Source organism: Corvus hawaiiensis, chromosome 2 (assembly GCF_020740725.1).
Source record: "Corvus hawaiiensis isolate bCorHaw1 chromosome 2, bCorHaw1.pri.cur, whole genome shotgun sequence".
In the NCBI taxonomy this organism is placed as follows: domain Eukaryota; kingdom Metazoa; phylum Chordata; class Aves; order Passeriformes; family Corvidae; genus Corvus; species Corvus hawaiiensis.
This window is the reverse complement of record NC_063214.1, coordinates 82,191,377-82,211,910: the sequence shown is the minus strand read 5'-3', so window position 1 is coordinate 82,211,910 and position 20,534 is coordinate 82,191,377. Positions and strand designations below refer to the sequence as shown.

The following is a 20,534-nucleotide window of genomic DNA, read 5'->3' as shown; positions in this document are numbered from 1 at the left end:
ATCTGTATATCTATATGTATGTATGTATGTGATCTATGCATTCATGGACTCCTAGGTGCACAATAAGATGTGTCAGAGATTCAGCCTCTTCCAGATATTTTAAAATACTCTCATTTTTAAACAAGTGAGTACTGTCAGGCATGCTCTGTATTTCCAAGATGATCAATACATATTACCCAAAGAAAGGCTTGTAAGTACAAAACTTGCTCTGTTTTTTCCCCAGCTATGTTAGCAGGTCTAATAGAAAATACTGTCTCTCCTCACTAACCTTGAACAGCTTAGTAATTTCTCCTACTTCTGAAAGAAAGAGAATAAGTAAAAAAAAACCAAAAACCCCCAGCTGCATCCCTTTCACAAAGGGGAAAACAGAGGGGCAGAGTTGTTAAACAATTTGCTTTAAATAACAGAGAACATCATGTCAAAAGCCACAATTAAAAAAAAAATCTTCCAATATCCAAGGTTATCTGTGACGCAAGTGCTTATTATGACTTGTAGACTGAAGACTTACTATTTCAGCTCAAAACAGGCAGATTCAGGTGTTTTGCAAGAGAGGTGTGCTGAAATATAAGATGGATATCTTCTGATTTACTACTCACAAATTTTAAGATTAGTATGAGAGAAAGCCACTGCTGATTATAGCTAAGATTTACAAATACTGTAAATGTTACATAAATTTTTAAGAGGTTTGCACTGCATCCTCAGACAAATGGAGACTTATAGATAGAACAGAAAAAAATATCACCTTTAGGAAATTGTAATTACATAAAATTTAAGCACATCCTCTCCACATTCTTTGGGGAAGGGAAAGCATGCTAAAGTTGCTGTATTTATACTGACAAATTACAGTTATCTATTTAAACTAGGGTTTTAATTAGACACAGTGTGCACATAAGAAATGCAAAATCAAAAAAAAAATCAAACTAAATTTTAATAACGATCCTGCAGATACCATATCAGAAAGTTTCAGCCTTCCGTTCAGATCACTTGAGGGCTTTTTTTTCATTTTTCTTTGTCTATAGTTGCACAGTAATTTTTTTCCATATGACAAGGCTGTTCTTCAAGCCAGTCTGAATGAAACAGCCAAACCTGAGAACATATAACACCATCTAAACACCATCATAACAACACTGGTATTCCCATCCTCTCTGTACCTGCTGGGTTTTTTATCATATGAGGAAATAATGAGTTTAGAGAGAAGACTGCTTCATGTTACACACAACAGCAGCACATCTCTCCGCAGCTTTCCCCTTTCTACGTGCCTGCTGTATTCTATGGAATTTCACTGAAAAACCAGCACAGTTTTCCAAACTGTGCTGTCCTCTCTGTGGCCTTCTGCTGGTATGCACGGAGATGCAGGGCACCAGCATCTACTGCTAGGCCCTGCTATCTCACCAGTGTCAACCTCTCTTCCTTTGGGCTGCTCTAATCACATCTCATTTCAAGACATAAAGCCGCTTGAGATCCCAAGGATGCTGGGAACAACAAAACCAGTTAGGTATAGCAGTTAATTAACTTCTGTTGAACTGAACCAAAAATCAATTTACCACCATTTCTTTATGGCATCTAAAGATGCTACACATTTATGAACTTATTGCACTACTTTTTCATTTGGTATTTCCACATCTATATCAATAAGTTAGCCCACTAAATAGAATTTGGTCATGTATACAGATATATTATGAATTAATTAACCTTCACTTGCTACTTAATTAGCCAGTGATAACATTTCTCATTTCACATTAAAAACTTGCTGGCTACTTTCACACCCCTGATTCTCACGTGCATTGCTGAGATGTGCAGCTGCTTTACAGCAAATCAAAGCACTCCAAGATACAGCTGACACAGATCACAGTGGATCTTTTCGCAACACCCAAGACTGAAAGGCAAATAACTAATTAGAAAGAACAGCCTTATTTAATTACCTAATAATAAACTCCCTTGCTCGTTAAACACATTACATATATTGTAACAGCTGGCATACTGAAGTATCTGATAAAGGAAAACCTGCTTATAGTACTGTTGGTACTTTAGGGAAAGCCAGATAAATGGGATTTTTTTATAGTAGTACTCATTTAAAATACCATCTACATGTTGGATGATGGAAGACTCAATATACTGCAACAATGTCAAGGTTGGGTGAAGAAAGTAGGACTAACCATCTCTTAGGCCAGCTCTGAGTAATGCAGAAGACCAGCTTACTCCTGCAAGATACAGGAACAACCCTAGAGGGCTGCTGCCCCGAAAACAAAATGAGATGCTATGAGCTTAGGACAAACGGCATATGGTTCTTACATAAAACACAGTCGCCTTTATTTCCAGGACAGTATTCTTTTTTTTTTTTTTCCTTCAAGTGGATGTCTAAAGAAAAAATGCCTCAAGAAACCTAGCAGCAGGGATGGTAACTGCAAACCTCCTCCTTCCAGATGAGCACTCACCACAGACTCTAGAGTGTTGCGTCTTCTCTTGCTCTCTCCTACTGCCTGCAAAATTTCTGTGGTGCTTTCTATACAACAGCCAGCTTCAGTGAGGGGTGTCACCTTCCCCCCGTATCATCCACCAGCCTTTCCCTGCCTTGCACACCCATCTAAAATAAGACCTAAATCTGCATTCCTAGTGGAAATTTCCTTCTGCCTGAAGAAAAAGAAGTCATGGTAAGTACCAGTGACTCAATAAGATAAATTTGCTATTTGGAAAGATTCAATATGGAAAAATATAATGAAAACCAGGCTCAACAAGCAACCAGAGGCTAAAGGTAAGGGGGGAATGGCTGTAGGCAGTCCTTTGCCACATCTCTACCCAACACCAGAACTGTGACTATCATTAAATGGGTACTGCTGCAAACATCTCAAATGAAGGCAGGAGAGTTACAGATTTGATTGCAAATCCCAAACCCCAGCTTCTTAGTGCTTAACCAAGTTTTAAGGATCTCCTCTTGCCTGCATGCTCCAAGAACCTCTTCCATTTGGGAAGGCTTATGGGTCTCTCACTCTGTTTTTCCACTCTAGTATTAGACTACCTGTTTTTAAAAAACTTGTAGGAACTTAATTATCCTTGAGACTATGATCTCTTCATCAAATTTGGCTGAAACTGGTCAGTGGGTTTACAAGTTAGCAGGGGAGGAGGGAAAGAGAAGCAGACTGACTGTGTAAGCCTCATTTCCTCAAGAATTCAGGCTAAAAACAATTATAGCCAGAAGGTTCAATTAAAGAAGGAGACTCATAGACGTTTGCTGCACTTCAAACACAAACTGGTTCATGCATACTAATCAGTTAACACAGCTCTCACCGAAGGAATGAGAGTTTTGCAGCAAATTAATATTTATATTGATTTAAACTGAGAACTGTGGCAGGCTGGAATTTCAACAGCATCAACATGTTCAGCATGAAGCATACAATCACCCTCATATTCCTTCATACTAACACTAATTTACTCACATGATAAGATGCTCACAGCATCTCCACAGCAATATCCACACATCTCCAACTCTGCACATGCAAATCCCATGCCTACATTTTTAGTAATGCTGAGATGTATGGTATGACCAGTGCTTTGAAGCACAGTGTAAGGCAAAATGCATGTGGGGAACAGCCTGCATTTTCATGGCATCCATTATTATACACTAGTTAGGAAAATTACCATTAAGATACTGTTGGAAAAGCAAATATTCTTCTCCCTTTTGTATCAGAAATCAACTAACTAGATGCATATTTGATAGCACTTGACAGATGTTCATATGTTCACATCTGCAAATGAAGTAAGGCAGAATTATACTTCAGAGGAACAAGACTTCCTTTTTTTAACTTTCTTGTTTTTTCAAATGCATATTCTGGTTAATTTCTAGCTTTAAAATCTTCATAAAGCAGTAGTGTAATGGTTGGTATTTTAATGTAAATTTGCAAAAGGTTGTCCATATTTTTATTTTTAAAGAGGCTGAGTTCACTGCCATAACATTCCTGTGCCTAGAGAGATTTTCTTTCTCATAGGTAGCAAAAAATGAGCCCAGTTACATCGGTTACAACTATTTCAAATTAATGAATTTGCATTAGCCATTCATGTTCCCAAGGGTGAACTCTAAATCACATGCTGAAAATGTTCATCCCCTTCCCGGTCTCCACAAGGGCATTCATTTGCTACAGAAGAGTTTTTTCCGAGTCTGGCCTATACCCCAGCTTTTTTTTAGCCAGGTCATCACTGTGGCAAATGCACTGTCCACCTTTTTACTCAAAGCAGTTGACCCCAGAGTTTCCAGTTAGTAAAAGCCTCTCAGAAAGGCTTCACTCTGTTACCACAGAGAAGCCAACAAGACCACTTGGAGCACCCTGGGGTATCCCGGACTGTTGCATGGTGCCAGCAGATGCAACACACACCTCTGACATACCACTGAAAAGCCATTAAGAGTATCGAGGGCATCTCAAATAGAATCAGATGCCTCTGATTGGCCAGCTGAATCAAGCCAAGACTCACATCCTATCCCCAGCAAATAAATACATATTAATTTTAAAGTGATGGCCTAATCTAGCAATTGATCTTTGGAAAAAACCTCAATCAATCATGATACATCTCTTGACCTTCACACGCTCTATCTAGCTTAAAAAGTTGGGTTTTGTTCAGTGTTTCACTCAGTTGGGGCTGAAGGCTAGGAGCCAGTGGGGGTTGGTCCAGTGTCTGACATGCTGGATTTTAGTTTTTGGCTCACTGTGAACCAACAGAGAAGGTCCCAGCACCTCAGTTAGCTTTGAATCACAGCTGGGCAGTTCTTATGGCTACTGAGCATTTGTACAGGCACCATCAGCCTGCACTGGGTAAGCTCCTCTCCTGACAACATGTAAGGTGGTAAACAAATCCATTCAGTCAGAGGCACAGCTTCACTGTGGAGTGCTCAGGGCTCAAAGAGAATGTCAAGCTAGAGTAAATAAACTGTGTTTTTACAAAGTTTAAAAGTTGCCTGGCCTATGGGACATGCAGGTGAGGTGGCAGCAGCACACCTGATGGGCTGCTAGGCCAGGCCATCCCTGCAGCTGCCATGACACTGCACACTGTAGATTTCCTCTCACTCAAGCCAAGCAGTCCTGTGAGGAAGCAAGGGCTGAGAACTTGTAATACCTCATGAGAAAGGGAAGATCTACAGTGCAGTGACTGCACTAGGTCACTTGTCAGTCAGGAGCACGGCATCAGTGCCATACTGTGGAGCAGTGTGTGAGCCTGTAGGGTAACAGCTGCCCACAGGGAGCAGGATGGCTCCCTTGGCCCCTTGAGCCACCAAGTGCACACAAGGGTTTTCACCACAGCTGCTACATCCCTCGTATGTTTTTCATATGCGGTATTCCACCGATTCTCTACTTCTTTTTTTTTACTGCTCGATGACTTGATCTTTCCAAGCGTTAGGGCTATCTGACTCTTGAGGCACTGCTCATACCACCTTGTCACACAACCCATTAACAAAGCAGATGAGAAGACAGTTTATTTTCACCATTATTAATTTCTTCTTCGTTGTGGTCAAGACCCTGTAGGAATCTAATACAGGGTGGTACACCACGCCCACAGCCATGAGACAAACATCAAGGTCAAAGAAAAGGGATACTTCTAATTTCCTTTTGCATTTCAGTTGTGGGATTTATACCTCACAGCAGGCTTTCAATGATGTTCCAAGATCTCTAAAACCACAACAGTTTTCCTTTTATTGCAATAGATTTCCAATGAAGTCCATCTCCTCAAAAAAAGATGCCAGTATCATATAAGGAGATAATGAGTAACTGGGAGAGGGCACAATTGTCACACAGACTTGCAAATAAACTCCACAATTCTTGTTGTGTTGATTTTTACATTTAAAATATCTTTCCAATGCTGGGTATGAACTGGACTAATAGGAATACAGGTCTTGTCTCTGCTAGGCTTTTCCATCAGGAAGCTCCCTGAGCACAACCTTGTCTTTTGAATTTTATGATACAGTCAAAGTATAACAGCTTGGGAAGAACAGCTGATGCCTGAGCTGAGCAAAAGCGACATACACAAGGCCAAGGGAAAAAAAAGCACCTGGAATAAAAGAGGAACCACCTGCCAGAAAAATAAAGGAGTAGGTGGGGAGACCTGGAGAGCGCAAGCCTGTGGGAACAGTGAGTGACCTGAGTTAATAGGGAGCGTGGGGGAGGAGTGGGCAGTGAGCAATTGCTCTTGTGTTCAAAATCCTAGTGATGGGATGAGTCAGAGACTCTGATTGAATTTTGCCTTCACTACACCCACAAACTGGTTATTATAAGGCTTAGGGGAGCATGGATTGGTGCAGCAACAAAAACTACACAGTGAATTGATGGGTATATGAAGCACCCCAGAGTGCCTGAAAATCTGAAGACCATCTGCCAAACATGGCCTTTCATACAAGGTTTCCTGTGGCCATAACTAATCTGCCTTGCTGCTCTTCTTCAAGTAATAAGATTTAGACTAATAACCGAGTGGCAGCTGCATCTGATGAGAAGGGGTACAACACAGTACCTGGAAATGCTCTTTGCAAGTCTCTTCTGGAAGCAGGAAGCTCCAATAATTCAACCCTGCAAGACCACTGCCCAGAAACCACTACATACTCCTTTAGTCCTTCAGGACAACACAGTTCAGTGAACAAGACGACAGATTTGTATTACCTCCCTCAGTGACTGTTCTTTAACTGCTTCTGCTTTCAACCATTTCTGCTCCTAGTGCTCATCCTCCTCCCAAGGCCAGGGGCCAGGTGACCTGCTCAGCCAGCTCTAACACACCAAAACCAGCAGTGGAAACTGCATTGGTAACACCCTCCCATTCACATCTGGAAACTGCACTGGTAACACCCCCTTGCTCTCATCAGGCGGCCCTAACAGGCCAGAGGAGGCCCAGGCTGTTGCGACACGTCTGCTCGTGAAAAGCGCCTGCTCTGACCTCTGAGAGGATTTGCCACTGAACTGCACCTCTGGGAAGACAGGCTTCCCATGAGTTCAGAGGGAGGGAAGGCCCGGGTAACTCAGCAGCCAACCTCACTCTCCTTTGAAAATGGAACTGAAGTTATAACAAGGTGTGCAGTTTTAAAATCTGGCAGGTCAGGTGGTGACAGGTGATACCAGTGACAGCCAGGACATCTTCGTGCTCTTGGTGCTGCTGCAAGACAAATGAGGAAACAAAACAGAGCCTTGAAGGAGACACCCAGCTTTGTAGCAGGCTATGTAATGAACTTCAACTGGTTCAACTTCTCTGCTCTTCACAGCCTCGGTCTGACAGCAGAGACATGGGCAGCAGGTTAGGACTTGCTCCTCCAAGCTGACTTGATGGCTAGTGGCCCTCTACCACAGCGGCCAGCCCTTGGCTCAATGCTGGCAGTCCACCAGTGCTCCTGCAGGTTAAGCACCACAGGTGACTGGGATGAGCTGTGCCTCCAGACTTTGTTCTGAGATAAATCAGAAATGTTCCTCTCAGGAGAGAGACAAACCTAGTGAGGAGCATGGTGCCCTCTGCAGTGATCAAACATCAATAGCCTTTTTTAAAAATAAAAATTAAAAAAAAAAAAAAAAACCTAAACACCATGTACTACAACAGCTAGAGGCTTATTACGGTTTCTCTCTATACCAATATAAGCCAAGTTCATGGATCTTTAAGTGTGTCAGCCCAGCAGTTCAGTTACTTGTTTTTTAATCTTACCTTCCTTTTAACCCTTCCAAACCAGAAGAGCTGGCATGGAGACAGCTGCATGAATAGATACTCAGGAGACAAACAGGAAAAAGGAAGTATTTAAGGAACTTGTACTTGCTGAGGACTACAGGAGAACATAAAGAGCTTTTTTTAGAAAATAAACAAGAACAGGTGATTGCACACACAAGGAATACTAAGAGTCCCTAAGCTCAGAGATAAAGGAGGGGGTCTTCAAAAAAAACTTATCCCTTCTTAAACCCCCTTTACCTCATTTTATGCAAGATGCCTAAATTTGTTGTTTCAACTTATATTTAATGCAGTTCTTCCCTCTCCTTTGGATCAACTCAAGTTGCATGGCTGCATGATCACCTGAACAGAGATAATGGGGAGCTAGCTGTGATAGGCCTGGATGTACCCACTTCTTTTTAGCAGCTGCTCTCAGTTGCATGGATCGGGTATAAGGTAAAATATAGTCTCAGGAAACAGAATGGCGTAATTCCATGCAGCACTTTATTCTGAGTGCAAAAATTGCCATAGCCTGAAAAAGCAGGGCCTTTGGGAATCGTACCTGTCCTGGGAACAGCATTTCCACAAAGCAAATTTAAAACCTTCTCTCACAAGGCTTCCTTTGAACTCACTAGGGAGAAACATGCCCCTTTCAGAGTGAAGTCAGTGGAAAAAAGCCCACCCAAATTCATCCTTAGGACAATTCAGAGCAGAATCTATTCTGTTTTTTAGTACAAGAACTGGGGGCATCCATGGGATGGGAAGGTTTCAAAAGAGCAACAGAAGTTGGTTTCCACACTGTATGTAATGAGGTTGTGGAGGTCGTTGCTGTGCGTGTTGAATGTGAGATGGTTAAAGAGCAGGACAAATCCAGTGGAAAGATGGTCACTGAGAGCTATTAGGTACAAGCATATCATGTCTGGCTCTCAATGTCCCCGGGCAGCACATCACTAGGAGCCAGCAGAGGACTCCAGGAAGCCACTGCATGTTTACACACCACCTCCAAGACATGCATTACTCACCATTACTGGGTCACTGGGCCATATGGGGCTTTGGTATGCCCCAGGGTGGCCATTGATATTCTGAACACACAGGGAGCCCACAGAGGTAATTCGGTCAGAATTAGCTCTAGAGGGTTAATAGAGTTTTCTAAAACTGGCCTTGATTGGCACTTTCACTTCACGCCCACACTTTGCAGCAACTCAGACACATGAAAGCTTCTGCCAGGGAGTGTTCTCAGACTACCTGAGATTACTGGACGTTTTACAAGAAAAACAGAGGTGGATGAAAAAGAAAGTATGCACCAAAGTTGTTGTTCTGGAGGAAGAGTGAGATCTGGATTCTGTATCCTCCATCTGAAAAGGTTCACCCTGCAAGTTCCACATCTCCAGAGCCCACAACTACTGAAAAGGGCAGCCTATCCCTCAACATCCTGCTGAAACTGGGTCACTGTGCACTAAAGCAGGCAAAATTCATGGGCCCAGGAGGTACAAGCCACTCTGTCACCCAAGAGAAATTACTTTTCCCATTTCAGTCATTCTTTCCCACCAGCTGTGGGCACAGTCCTTGAACTCACCTTGTCTTTGAACAGTGTCACACCACATAATCGAGTGATGGGCAGAAATTCAGCCAGCTAGGACACGATAAACACCCATTTAAATGCTTTCTAGTTTAGACAAAACTAGCCAATCCCCTTTCCATGCTCATCTATAGTCTGATCAGAGTGCTTCACCTGCCAAATGTGAGCAGGTATTACTTACTTCAAATTGGGAAATGATCCTGAGTCCCTGACATTTGTAAAACATTTAGAGACCCACAAAAAGAATCACAGGAAGACAAATGACTGCCTACTGCCTCCCAACTCTGAGCTCACTCTTGTACAAACACCCTGCTCACTTTAAAAAGCCTTTTCCCCTCCTTTTTCTAAATAAAACTGAGGCCTTCTTAAAGAGACTATTTTCATTTCCAGATCCTTCAACATAGTGGATGTTCCTACAATTTCTTTTTATTTTTTTTCCCAGTAACCTTTTTAACTTGGTAAGCAAGCCTGTGCCCAGCTTTCAATTACTTTCTATTCTGTGGTGCCAAATGAGACCAGATAGACATATTCTTAAAAGGCTTTCATGAAAATGCAAATGACCAGTTCACAGTAGTCTGCTGGCTCAATAAATAGAAGAGTTCGAAGTGTTTAGACACTAATGAAAACCAGAAAAAGTTATCTGGAGCCCTAAAGAAGCTTTTGCTTCCTTGTTACCACCATAAAACTTGCAACAACAGTATCTTCAAGATACCTTCTCTGTTACCTGTATTAGCTTAGACAACATATCCTTCTAGTAGCTGACCTGCAGAAAGAGCATAAATCTGAGTCAAGAAATGACACCAGGACTGAAAATTCAGACTTGCCTGCAAACATAAGAGTTAACTCTAAGCCAAACACACATGATCGTATTTTCTAATCTGCCAAGCTTTCCCCTTTTCCCCCTCCTAAATATCACCACTCATTTTAATGTGGGGTTTTCTTTTTTTATTATTCCAATTCAAATACAGCGAAGTGCTGCATGTTCTTGTCCTCATGCATCTCACATATTATATTATATATTAGTATTCCTTTGAAAGGATTTTGTTCTTTAGTACTAACAGGACAAGAAAGCCTTGAAAACAGACTTGCTTATAGTGTCCAACTTGGGAGGGATCTAAATGTGATATATGAAGTGTTATATATCCACATTATTCACTTTTAAATTAAGCTACTTCAATCTAGGGAGAAGTATAAAATCCTAAACGAAGCAGTTTCTGAAATTCAAACTTTTGTGCTAGACAGGTCACTTCACAGACCCTTCTGAAAGCATCCAAAGGGGAGCCTGTAAGGGCTCCAAAAAGGTTTCAGGATGGTTATGGCAGGAGACAAGGCTCTGGCTCTGGCAGTGCTTCCTCAGCACCCTTTATCTTCCCACCCTCCATCAGGGTCCTGCCAGGAAAGTTCCCCTTCATTCACCTCAAGCACAGTGAACTGGATTAGCCTGGAGACACTTTCATCCTCACATTAAGCTCACCAAGGTCACTTGCCCAGTACACTTTTGGGTGTGTTTGTGTGGCCACACTGGCTGACCCAGTCACATGGGGCTTCTGCTGGAGGAAGCCTAATTGCTGGCAGCGATGTTGTGGCCAGCTAATGGGCACACATCTGTCCAACTGCTACACTCACCACCCAAGGGGTGCACAGAGGTGATCCACTTGCATCCTCCTAAAACCCCACAAATGCCCTGTTCAGAACAAAGCAGACTCTGTCCTTCACCAAAGAGGGAGAAACAAATGCTGAGTTGCCTCTCAGAAGCCCATGCAGCAGAACCTGGCTTGAAACCAGCAGATTTCTGGCCTGAATCTGACCCAGACTCATTAGTCTTTAGCTATTTCTGTCTAGCCTGGAGCATCTCACAGATGAAGGATATTCAGAGCCCAGTCAGTCTTCCAAAGTGAGCATTTTGGCACCTCAAAGCTGTAATCAGTCCAACGAGTTGCTATTACAACTTCTGCTGGATTTAAGGTCAAGTACTGCAAGGACAGGTACTGGGAGCCAAAAATGCCTTCTGAGTTAAAACAAACAGGTTCCATCAAATTCTGCTGGCCTTTTACTTGGAACCACCAGAACTACAAATATACTTCTTTAATACAGGAAAATTTGGATTATGATGCAATTATGTTACTCCAGAAGCCCAGTCTAAGGCCACAGCACTGTCACTGGCAGAAGTGATCCAGTGCTCTGCTGGTGCCACATGGCCCTCCTCTCTTCTGCAGCAACTACAGCAACAACTCATGTTTCCAAGCTGGTGCACTGCACAATCACTAAGATAGCAGTGGGAGCACAAAGGAGGGCATGGTATGACATAGAGGCAAGTGTCCCTGGCTGGGATTACATCATTTGGTCCAAAAGCCAGCTTTTGCTAGATTAGAAAAATCCTAAGGCTACAGGAAAGTTGGTGTGAAGGTGCTTTTGGTCACACAGTCATAGGATAATAGAAGGTGAAAGGGTCTTCTGGACGTCATCTGGTCTAATCCCCTGCTCAAGCAGGGTCACCTAGAGACAACTGCCCAAGGACTTTATCTTAGACAGTTTTTGAGTATCTCCAAGGATGGAGACTCCACAACCTCTGGGCAGCCTGTGCCAGTGCTTGGACACCCTCACAGGGGCAAACAGTTCCCTGATGTTCAGAGGGATCCTCCTGTGTTTCAGGTTGTGCCCATTGCCTCCAGTCCTGCCACTGGGCAGCCCCGAGCAGAGCCTGGCTCTGCCCTCTCTGCACTCCCCTGCAGGTATTTATATGCATTGACGGGATTCCCCTGAGCCTTCTCCAGGCTGAACAGTCCCCGCTCTCTGAGACTTTCCTCATGGGGAGGGGTGCTTCAGTCTCTTCATCATCTTTGTGACCTTTCACTGGACTCTCTCCTGCAGCTTCATACTGGTGCTCTGGTAGTCTGAACCAGCTGGCAGATACTGATACCGTGCTCCCTTGTCTGCGCTGGAAATCTGGAAAGAAGATGGCATGCAGGGGAGCGTATGTCCCTACCCAAAACAGGGCCTCTTTTGATCAATCAGTGTGTAAAGGAGAGTCTGCCTCAGAGTGCTGTATCTTGTGTTTGACTCAGTTCTAAGGGAGCAGCTGTAACTACCAGGCACCACCTTAATGTAACATAACTCATTCATAGACTAAAAAAAAAATTCTGTCTTTTCTGGGTAGAAAGATGTTTATCCAGAGACTAAACACAATTTATTTTTACAGCAGGTACACCAAACCAAGACAGTTAAAAGGCTAAGTCTCCAGAGCTCTATATGCTATGTAAATAAATGCTAAATAATTGCCTGCATTAAACTGTGGTTCAATGTTCAGCAAGGAAAGTAACTCTTGTTTTTTTTAATTAAATTCTGATTTTATCTATAATTCTAGACTATTCTGCTTGTTTATTTACATGAAAAGTCATCCCACTTGTTGAGTGCCAAAGCCTTATTCTGAAACTGTATGACTAACACCAGTACTTCCAAAAGCTATGTATCAAATAGATTAATGTGACTAACCTACGTCCCTCAGCTGGCAATATAAGCAAACTGAGCTAACCAGGCACATACATTTTGCTGTGGATACGTCAATTTACAAACTCTTTTCCAAATAACTGAGATAATGATTGTGAGGACACCAGTCAGCACAGCCCAGAGCTGTGCACTTGCAGTGGTCCCAAACAGTTTCCTGTGCAGAGCAGGATGAGGTTAACACATGGAAGTGCACAGCTCCAACTCATGCTCAGAGCCAAGGAGCTGCAGTTGAAGGCACTGTCGTCCCACTACTGGATTTCCCTCCACCGGTAGCAGGGTTGGTGGGAAGAAATCTGTGCCTCCACCTCTGCTGCTTCAGGCCACAATCTGAATTCTTGGTATAATCCCATCTTTCCCAGCAATTTAACCCATTGGACTCAACAGAAGATGCAAGATGGAAGGCACAGGTGCATGCTCTCTTCTGCATGAGAGAGTGATGATGGACAGTAGGACAGAGCAGTACCACTTCAGCCACCAGAGCTGGGCTGGAGTGGGCTGGCCCTTCCGGATAAATGTCCTCCCACACAAGGTCAAAACATGGCTGCTTGCTTTAACTACATTTTTTTACACGATTTACGACTTCTCTCCACTGAGCAATGATGCTGGTTGTCAGTAAATTATCCACTGTGACCCCTCAGGATTTCTCTTCATGGTATTATTAGCTTAGTCTGTGACTCCAGTTTTTATTTGCAGACAATAACCAACCCTGAACAAAAGTCTCCAGCTTGAATAGCTGGCAACTCCACTGTGAGTGCCCAGCACAACCAGGGAGAGCAATGCTGTCCTCAGGCATCAAGGACAGGTGCATCACTGCTTTGGCCAGGAAGATGCAGCAGCAGCACCTCTTTTACTGCAGATCCACTGCCCTGCCAGCCCAGGGGTGACCGAGTCCTGCTGCTTATCTCCAGCCTCCCAGCCACAGACCTGAGACTTTACAACACATAAAAATAGTACACAAAATCCCCCTTCTACTGACCTGCTTATTTTTTGTAAAATCAGAGTATTGCCCACTTGCTGCAGACACTAGTCTGCTTGTTTAAAGAAAAATTGTCTCCCACAGTTGTCTCCCACTGGCAGACAACCAATATACAAGAACATCTACAAAGAAGCTATTACAGTTTATCGTGCAGTAATCCATGGATTAAGGTCATTAATAGCCCTCGATGACATACTGCCATGACTCCAAAGGTGCTCTTCTGGCTTACAGGACATACAGAACATAACCCCCTCATAAACATTCTCCCTGAGATACTGTCTTCTAAATCTTCAAAAGAAAAGAAGAAATGAGAAAAAACAGAAGGCAGATGCCTAGCACAATATCTTGCATTGCACTAAAAAAAAAAGTTATAATGGAACTAAACCACCCTGAGTTTTCTTCTCTTTCAGACTGATGTTTTCACAGTAAAAGAGTTCTTGGTAAGTAAAATTTTGATCCTCAGAGCTAAATTTAAAAAACAAGCCAAGACATTCTCCCATGCCCAGAAGATAAAGCTATAAGTAAAAACTTTCAAAATAAAATCTCAAATGCCCAGTTCTACCCTTTAATTATTGATATGAAATAAGCTTTCTCCTTCTGTTGACACAAGAACACAAATTTATCATCATGGAAAACACAGTGTACTCCTCAAATCCCAGGGGGTCATTAATCTTCTTTTATGCAGTACATGAACTATTTTCACAGAACTTTTTAAAATAGTTTTCTAAAGCATGCCTTTAGATGTCTTTAGGAAGTCAGAAGAAGCTGATGGCCTAACAACATAATTGCTAAATATCCTCCAAAGGAGAGAATCCCTTTGCTCATCCTAAACTTATGCTCATATCTGCACTATCCATACATGTAATTACCAATCCTATTAATTTACCTGATATCCAATATCAAGAGTAAACAACCCCTTGTGTCAAAACTGAAGTACTGGATAGACTTTTCTTACTTCTGTTGATCTAAATAAAAAATCTGCACTCTTTCCATACGATTTGTTTGTTTAAGACCCTGGGAATGGCCTAGCATTGTGCCACTGTGTATTTTCATTTACCACAAAACAACTATAATTCATAAAATGTACTCGGGAGAATACAATTGTCCTACCAGATGCAAGCAATTCTGTATCCCACAGTCACATGCAATTTTTGTAAACAACATAGTGACATTTGAAAAAAAAAATCCTTAGAAAGAAATATTAAAAGCTTCAATAAACAAACGTTATGATAAACAACATTTGTTTCAATATACATCTTTCTGATCAACCTGGTTTAGTTGTAACTCATCATTTCATATTTTACTTTCACTACAATGTAGTAGCATTTTCACTACACATGCAGGTTTGTTTTCTTACCTTTAAGGAATCAAAGCAGGCAATAACTCTTCCATTTTCAACCTGGCAACTTTTAGGGGGGTGTGCAAATTTGCATTCTTCATCAGAGCGTGAACAAGTTCCCCTCTGAAACTGCCTGCACACTTCTAATGTCAGCCATTTTGTATCTCTTACGGGAGCAACATTCAAAGCCATGATGAGAAGCTGATTTTGAACTTGTAAGTTGCTGTCAGGTGAATTATGCTGAAGAAATTGCCCAAACTAATGACAAAGGAAAGGGAGAGGAGGCAAAAAAAATCAGAAAAAAATAACTTCAAATCTAATTGAAAAGAAAGTTAAAAAAAAACAAACAGTGGGGGACGATTAACGATGTCTAACACACACAAAGCAGAACAAGCAGAGAAAGTTTATCAGCAAGCAGTCACTCATCAATCATTAAGTCCCGCTTGTAGACTTTTGGCTGGGAAAACACATGCTCAGACGCATTTCTGTCTGTAAAACACGTGGGTTTGTTGATTGTAATCACGGATGCACAGGTTTTAACCCAAGGTCCATCAATGCAATGGCACTCGTTGATAGAATAGCAGTCCTCTGATGGTTGCTTGCCGGTATTGATTATACAAGAAAAGCAATGCAGTCATTTGTTCATGTCCCAGGAATAATAATAATAATAATCCTTTTTCTGCTTTCAGTTTCCCATCAACTAATTGGCAAATGGAGACAGCTGAGGTATCTTCTGCCAGGTGTAAGGTGAAGGCAATGTCTGGCTGGCAAAGATGGGATTTTGAGAACACGGGCGTAGCAGTCCTCGCTCGTAAAAGTGACTTGGCAAAGGCACTTTTTAAGTCACTGACCTGACAAAACAAATACAGCATCAGTTCACATGCAACTCATTCAAATCAACATTATGAAACCTACAGTCCCTTTTTATCAGATATTATAAACATACAGCCAAAGTTCACTCTTTTTTTTTCCAAAAAAAAAAAAAGTCATCCTCCTTTGTGAAGTTACACGTGACAAGGGAATAACCAGTTGAAACATGTACTGCAGTAATATTCCAGGCAGCAACCCAAAAGTTGGGAATGATTTAAATAGATGAATGTGGCAGACACAATAATTACGCACGCTGGTTGTGAAACAATTCAATCTAATGTGCTCAGTCTCCAAAACAACATGTAAGAATCTGTTTCCATTAATTTATCACTTGGCCCTTTAGATTGTGTTACTACATTATAAGTTGTTACTCATTATTTGTTCTTCCTTAGAAATGAGGATGGTAATGTTCTGCTCAGATTTTTTGTCTCCTTCTATTTTCTCAAGGGAAAAAAGCCCCACAAACAAAAAAAATGTCATTCCAAAGTTACAGGGAATAAAACTTTCCATATGGAGACAACAGAGTTAGTTTTCCCGTTAACCTAGAGGCTGTTTCATAAAGGCTTCATGAAAAGGCTCACCGCCAAGCCACCAAGCTCTAATGAGTCCTTTCTGATATGAAGAAGTCCTTATCTAAATATTCCTTTGATTTAATTAGCTTTTGTGGACCTCTGCAAATACATTGTTCAGCATCAAAACCTCAGATTTCAATACGGCACTTAAACTATTTGGGGACTATAAAATATCTAGGATATTTTACAGAAAAACAGATCTGAAAATCAAAGGGTTAGATATTTTAAAAAATTTTAACCACTATAACTATATTTTATACATAGACAGTGAAACCATGAACATGATGTTTTCTTCTACCCAGCTTCAAAGGAACACAACTTTTACTTCGCAAATACCAGCCAGAAACAGTTGATGGATTATTTTTGTGCAAGAAAAAAGAAAAGGGGAAGGACTGGAATAAGTGAGATTTTAAAATGCATCAATAAAAATAGTTCTGAAAACACTGTCAGCTTTTCCATGTCAGAACAATTACCATTCTGTGCTTGGATTCATCCATCTTAATTGAAGTCAGTATTGTTAGTAATGTGAGTAAGAATTACTCACACCCAGTTTCGGGACCAGATCCCAGTTCTGACTTCTAGGTCTTCACATCAAAAGGCTTTTCTACTACTTCGTGATGCTACCAGAAGGGGTTTTACTATGTGACTGATTCTTACACCAGAACTTCCTACTTCTAGCATGAATAAAGGCAATGCAATGGTAATGGCTCAAAAATTCGGTTTCAAGTCCAATGTGCAAAAAGATGGGTCTGGATGACACTTAGATAGCTTTACCCAGTCATAAAGAATAACGAGGTGCAAGAGAAATAGTACATTTTGAAATAATTCTATGCAGTTATAGTATAGTACATAAATTACAGATGCCTCAAATTCAATATTCCGTCAATGTTGTCTGACAGCATCAAAGAAGAATGGGATTAAGCTGAAAACATACAAAGAGGTGAGAAAATACTCATAATTGATGAAAAGGAAAGAGAGGAGGAAAGACAAGAAGAGCCTCTCCACAAGGGCTTGTTGAGCTGATAGCTTGTTGGGCTGATGATTTAGCTGGCTAAATGTAAAAGAGGAAATAGTCTCCCTAGAGCCACACATTCCAATTCAGAAATGTCAGTAATGGTTTTCAGCAAAAGATGTAGGAGACAGACGGAAATTTTGGGAAAAGGGTAAATGTTATACCGCACACTGCTGAAAGTCACAAGTAGTAATACTCTGCAGGGCTGCACACCATAAAATTGACAAAGCTGTTTCTCAAGTAGTAGGTGTTAAGACTGAAAAAAACCAGACACAGCACGCGGCAGCAAAGCAAACTGCACACAGTATAGAAATGGCAGTAGCCATGGTTTTTAAAAAAAGAAGTGCACAGCAGAATCACACACAAGATTTGTGAGACTACAGAAAGAATTAATATCAAAACGCATTTGTGGGGTGGAGGGTAGAAGAGTAAAATACAGTATCATCCTATTTCTTACCCTCATGCTACATGAAGATTTTCTAAAGAAAGGGAAGCATGAGAAGTTTGTCTCAGAAATCCACATCTTGTCAAACATAACAATGCCATCTGGTTTCTCAAGAGTCATCAAGTGCCTTGGGAGTTTCTACTGGTGCAAACCCAGGAGACAGAACTGAGTCCTTTCTGAAGGAGGCCATACCTTCAGCAGGAGGCAAGTGTGCACATGGTGAGGATAGAATAATCTGGAGTGCTTCATTCCTACCACTTACATGACCTACGTGTTCACAACCACATCCTAGGCAGCTGTCATACCTCTTCTGCCCGTCACCTGCACCAGGAGGATGAAGGAAGAGATGCAACCTTGAAAGCCTGAACATGAGGGAAGCAAACAAGGAGAAGGGAAGAGAAAATACAAAACAGGGAATAAAATTATGGGACAAGCCAAGAAAAGTGGAATTCAACATACAAGGAAAGCACTCATGAGAAGGAAAAAATGGGAGAGGAAGGTAGGAAAACTAAATGGCTGGTTGTGAAACAGAAAGGAAGGGAGAGACTTCATAGGAAATGGAAGAAAGATGGAGAAAGGATGTGAACACTGGAGGAGAGAGGAACAAGAAGAAATTTTAGAAGGAAAGCAGACGAGACTGTGGTTACTGGGAAAATCCAGTAGTTTGAGTAAACAGGGAAGTAAATAAGGGAAAAGAACGGAATTTACATAAGAAAATATAACAACAACAACAATAATCCTCAATAAAATGCCTGCAAGGTCACAGGGCATTATTAACGTCATAGTTTACCCTGACCTTGTGTGTTGCAAAACCCATCCATCTGGAGAAAACCAGTGGCTCCAGCAAATGCAAACTCTGCTCTTCTTTCCACTACTTCAAACTGTGACCCAACATACCAGCCAAAGTAAGCTGTCCTCCCGAAACCAACGGCACCTCACCGGCATAAAGCCCTCAGCACTGTCCCTTATCCAGGCAGAAGGGTTTGTTTGGTTCGTGGGTTTTTTTAGCTGTTTTGTTGTTATTATCATTAATGATCCCAACTCAAGACAACACTCCCCACTGTAGCTAAACAAACTATCAAAACTTACAAACTGACAACTGAGCTGCTAAATATACTTACTGAAGATGAAGGCAGTACTCAACATAAGAACAAATTCTTTTTGTCTTTTTACAACTATTATTGTTTATTTTCAGTCTCTCACACAGTTGAATCAATGGAATTAATCAAGAATGCACACTTACAAATGCAGTTTTTCGTATGCTAAGTGTATGAAATTCATGGACATGTATTTGTAAAAGCTATTTAGCTTTGGATCCCTTTTAGGATAAGCATCACTTCCCTTTTGCAGAAAGCTAGCAAGGCCTGGAAGAGTAGGAGGTCTTTGTCATGGTTAAGAAAAAAAGTCCTTCTAATTATTAAACAAGACAAAGCACACAGACACTAGAAAAAGTTCTCAGAGAATTATGGGGCAGCCAGCATTTTTGGAAATTGCAAGTGAATGCAAAGCCCTGCCCTATTACAAACCAGTTGGATCTCTCAGCTGGAAAATAAGAGCTCTTGCTATCTACAAAATATGAGGTGCTTTGGTACAGTAGTTTTATTATGCAGTATCTGTCTAATGGTGAAGCTGAGACTTCCTGGACATGATGTATTCATGCTTCAGTAGATAACAAGTAGTAATGAGCAAAGACATCATCTTCAAAAGTCATCTCTGCAGGTGATGACTTCCTGTAAAGGAGCAGAGTCCTCCACATGGTCTCACCACAGATCTCTAGTGCAACCACTAAGTCCACTCGAAAGGTGTTAAAACAGTTTTACACTTTTCAAGGTTTAAGCACTCTGTATTATTCATCACATTTAAATCTTCAGTAAGAGATGTCAAAACTGGGGGTCAAAATTTGTCCACATGATCCATATATTTTTTCTATAAATATACCAGGAACTCAAGAATTAGAAAGTTAGAAAACCCTCAGTTGTACTTAAAGGGGACTGTACAGTTTGAAGTATATAAACTTTTCTTTCCCAGACAGAAGAGATGTACTAAATATACTTAGCCTTACAAGTTTGATAATTTACAATGCTCTGTTTTAAAAACAAGGAAACAAAAAAAACCTCAAAAAACCCCCTCAAAACCCCAAAGACTCACTATGCTGTGAAAACAAGGTGAGCCTTCTCTAGGTCACCAGCAGGGAGAAACATGTTGACTTACAGACTGCTGCCCAAATTCAGTTAAACACATGAATTCAAGCAGGATAAAACTCACCTTCAGGACCTACCTACAGCCACCAAAACTGACCTGCTGGATATTCTAATGCCAAGAGAATTGGCATTAGAGTTGCCAAGAGTATTGAGAACTCAGTTTTCAAACCCACCATGCATATACTGCCACTCTTCAGAGACAAACTCTTTTCTTAGCCAAATGTGAGATCTTTTTCAGGAAAACCAAGGTCAACTCTCTAACCCCAGGGAACTGGTACTGTATAATTTTAAGCCCTTGACCCAAACCAGGTTGCTGCTACAACTTTTATCCACTTACACATAAACAAGAACTAATGTTGCTTTCTCCCAGAAAATCA

The 20,534-nt window shown here is 41.4% G+C and overlaps 1 protein-coding gene across 10 annotated transcripts in view; it reads right to left on the bottom strand.

Moving 5' to 3' along the window:
- The window catches only part of MBNL2 (muscleblind like splicing regulator 2), a 107,132-nt gene that overhangs the window by 53,407 nt on the left and 33,191 nt on the right, over window positions 1-20,534 (bottom strand). For 9 of the 10 annotated variants that reach the window (XM_048295803.1, XM_048295802.1, XM_048295805.1 and 6 more), the window contains exon 2: window positions 15,076-15,908. The exons of the other annotated variant lie outside the window; for it this stretch is intronic. In XM_048295803.1, the coding sequence (XP_048151760.1) occupies window positions 15,076-15,249 (174 nt within the window). In that variant the 5' untranslated portion in view covers window positions 15,250-15,908. The remainder of the gene's footprint in view (window positions 1-15,075; window positions 15,909-20,534) is intronic. 10 annotated transcript variants of the gene reach the window in all.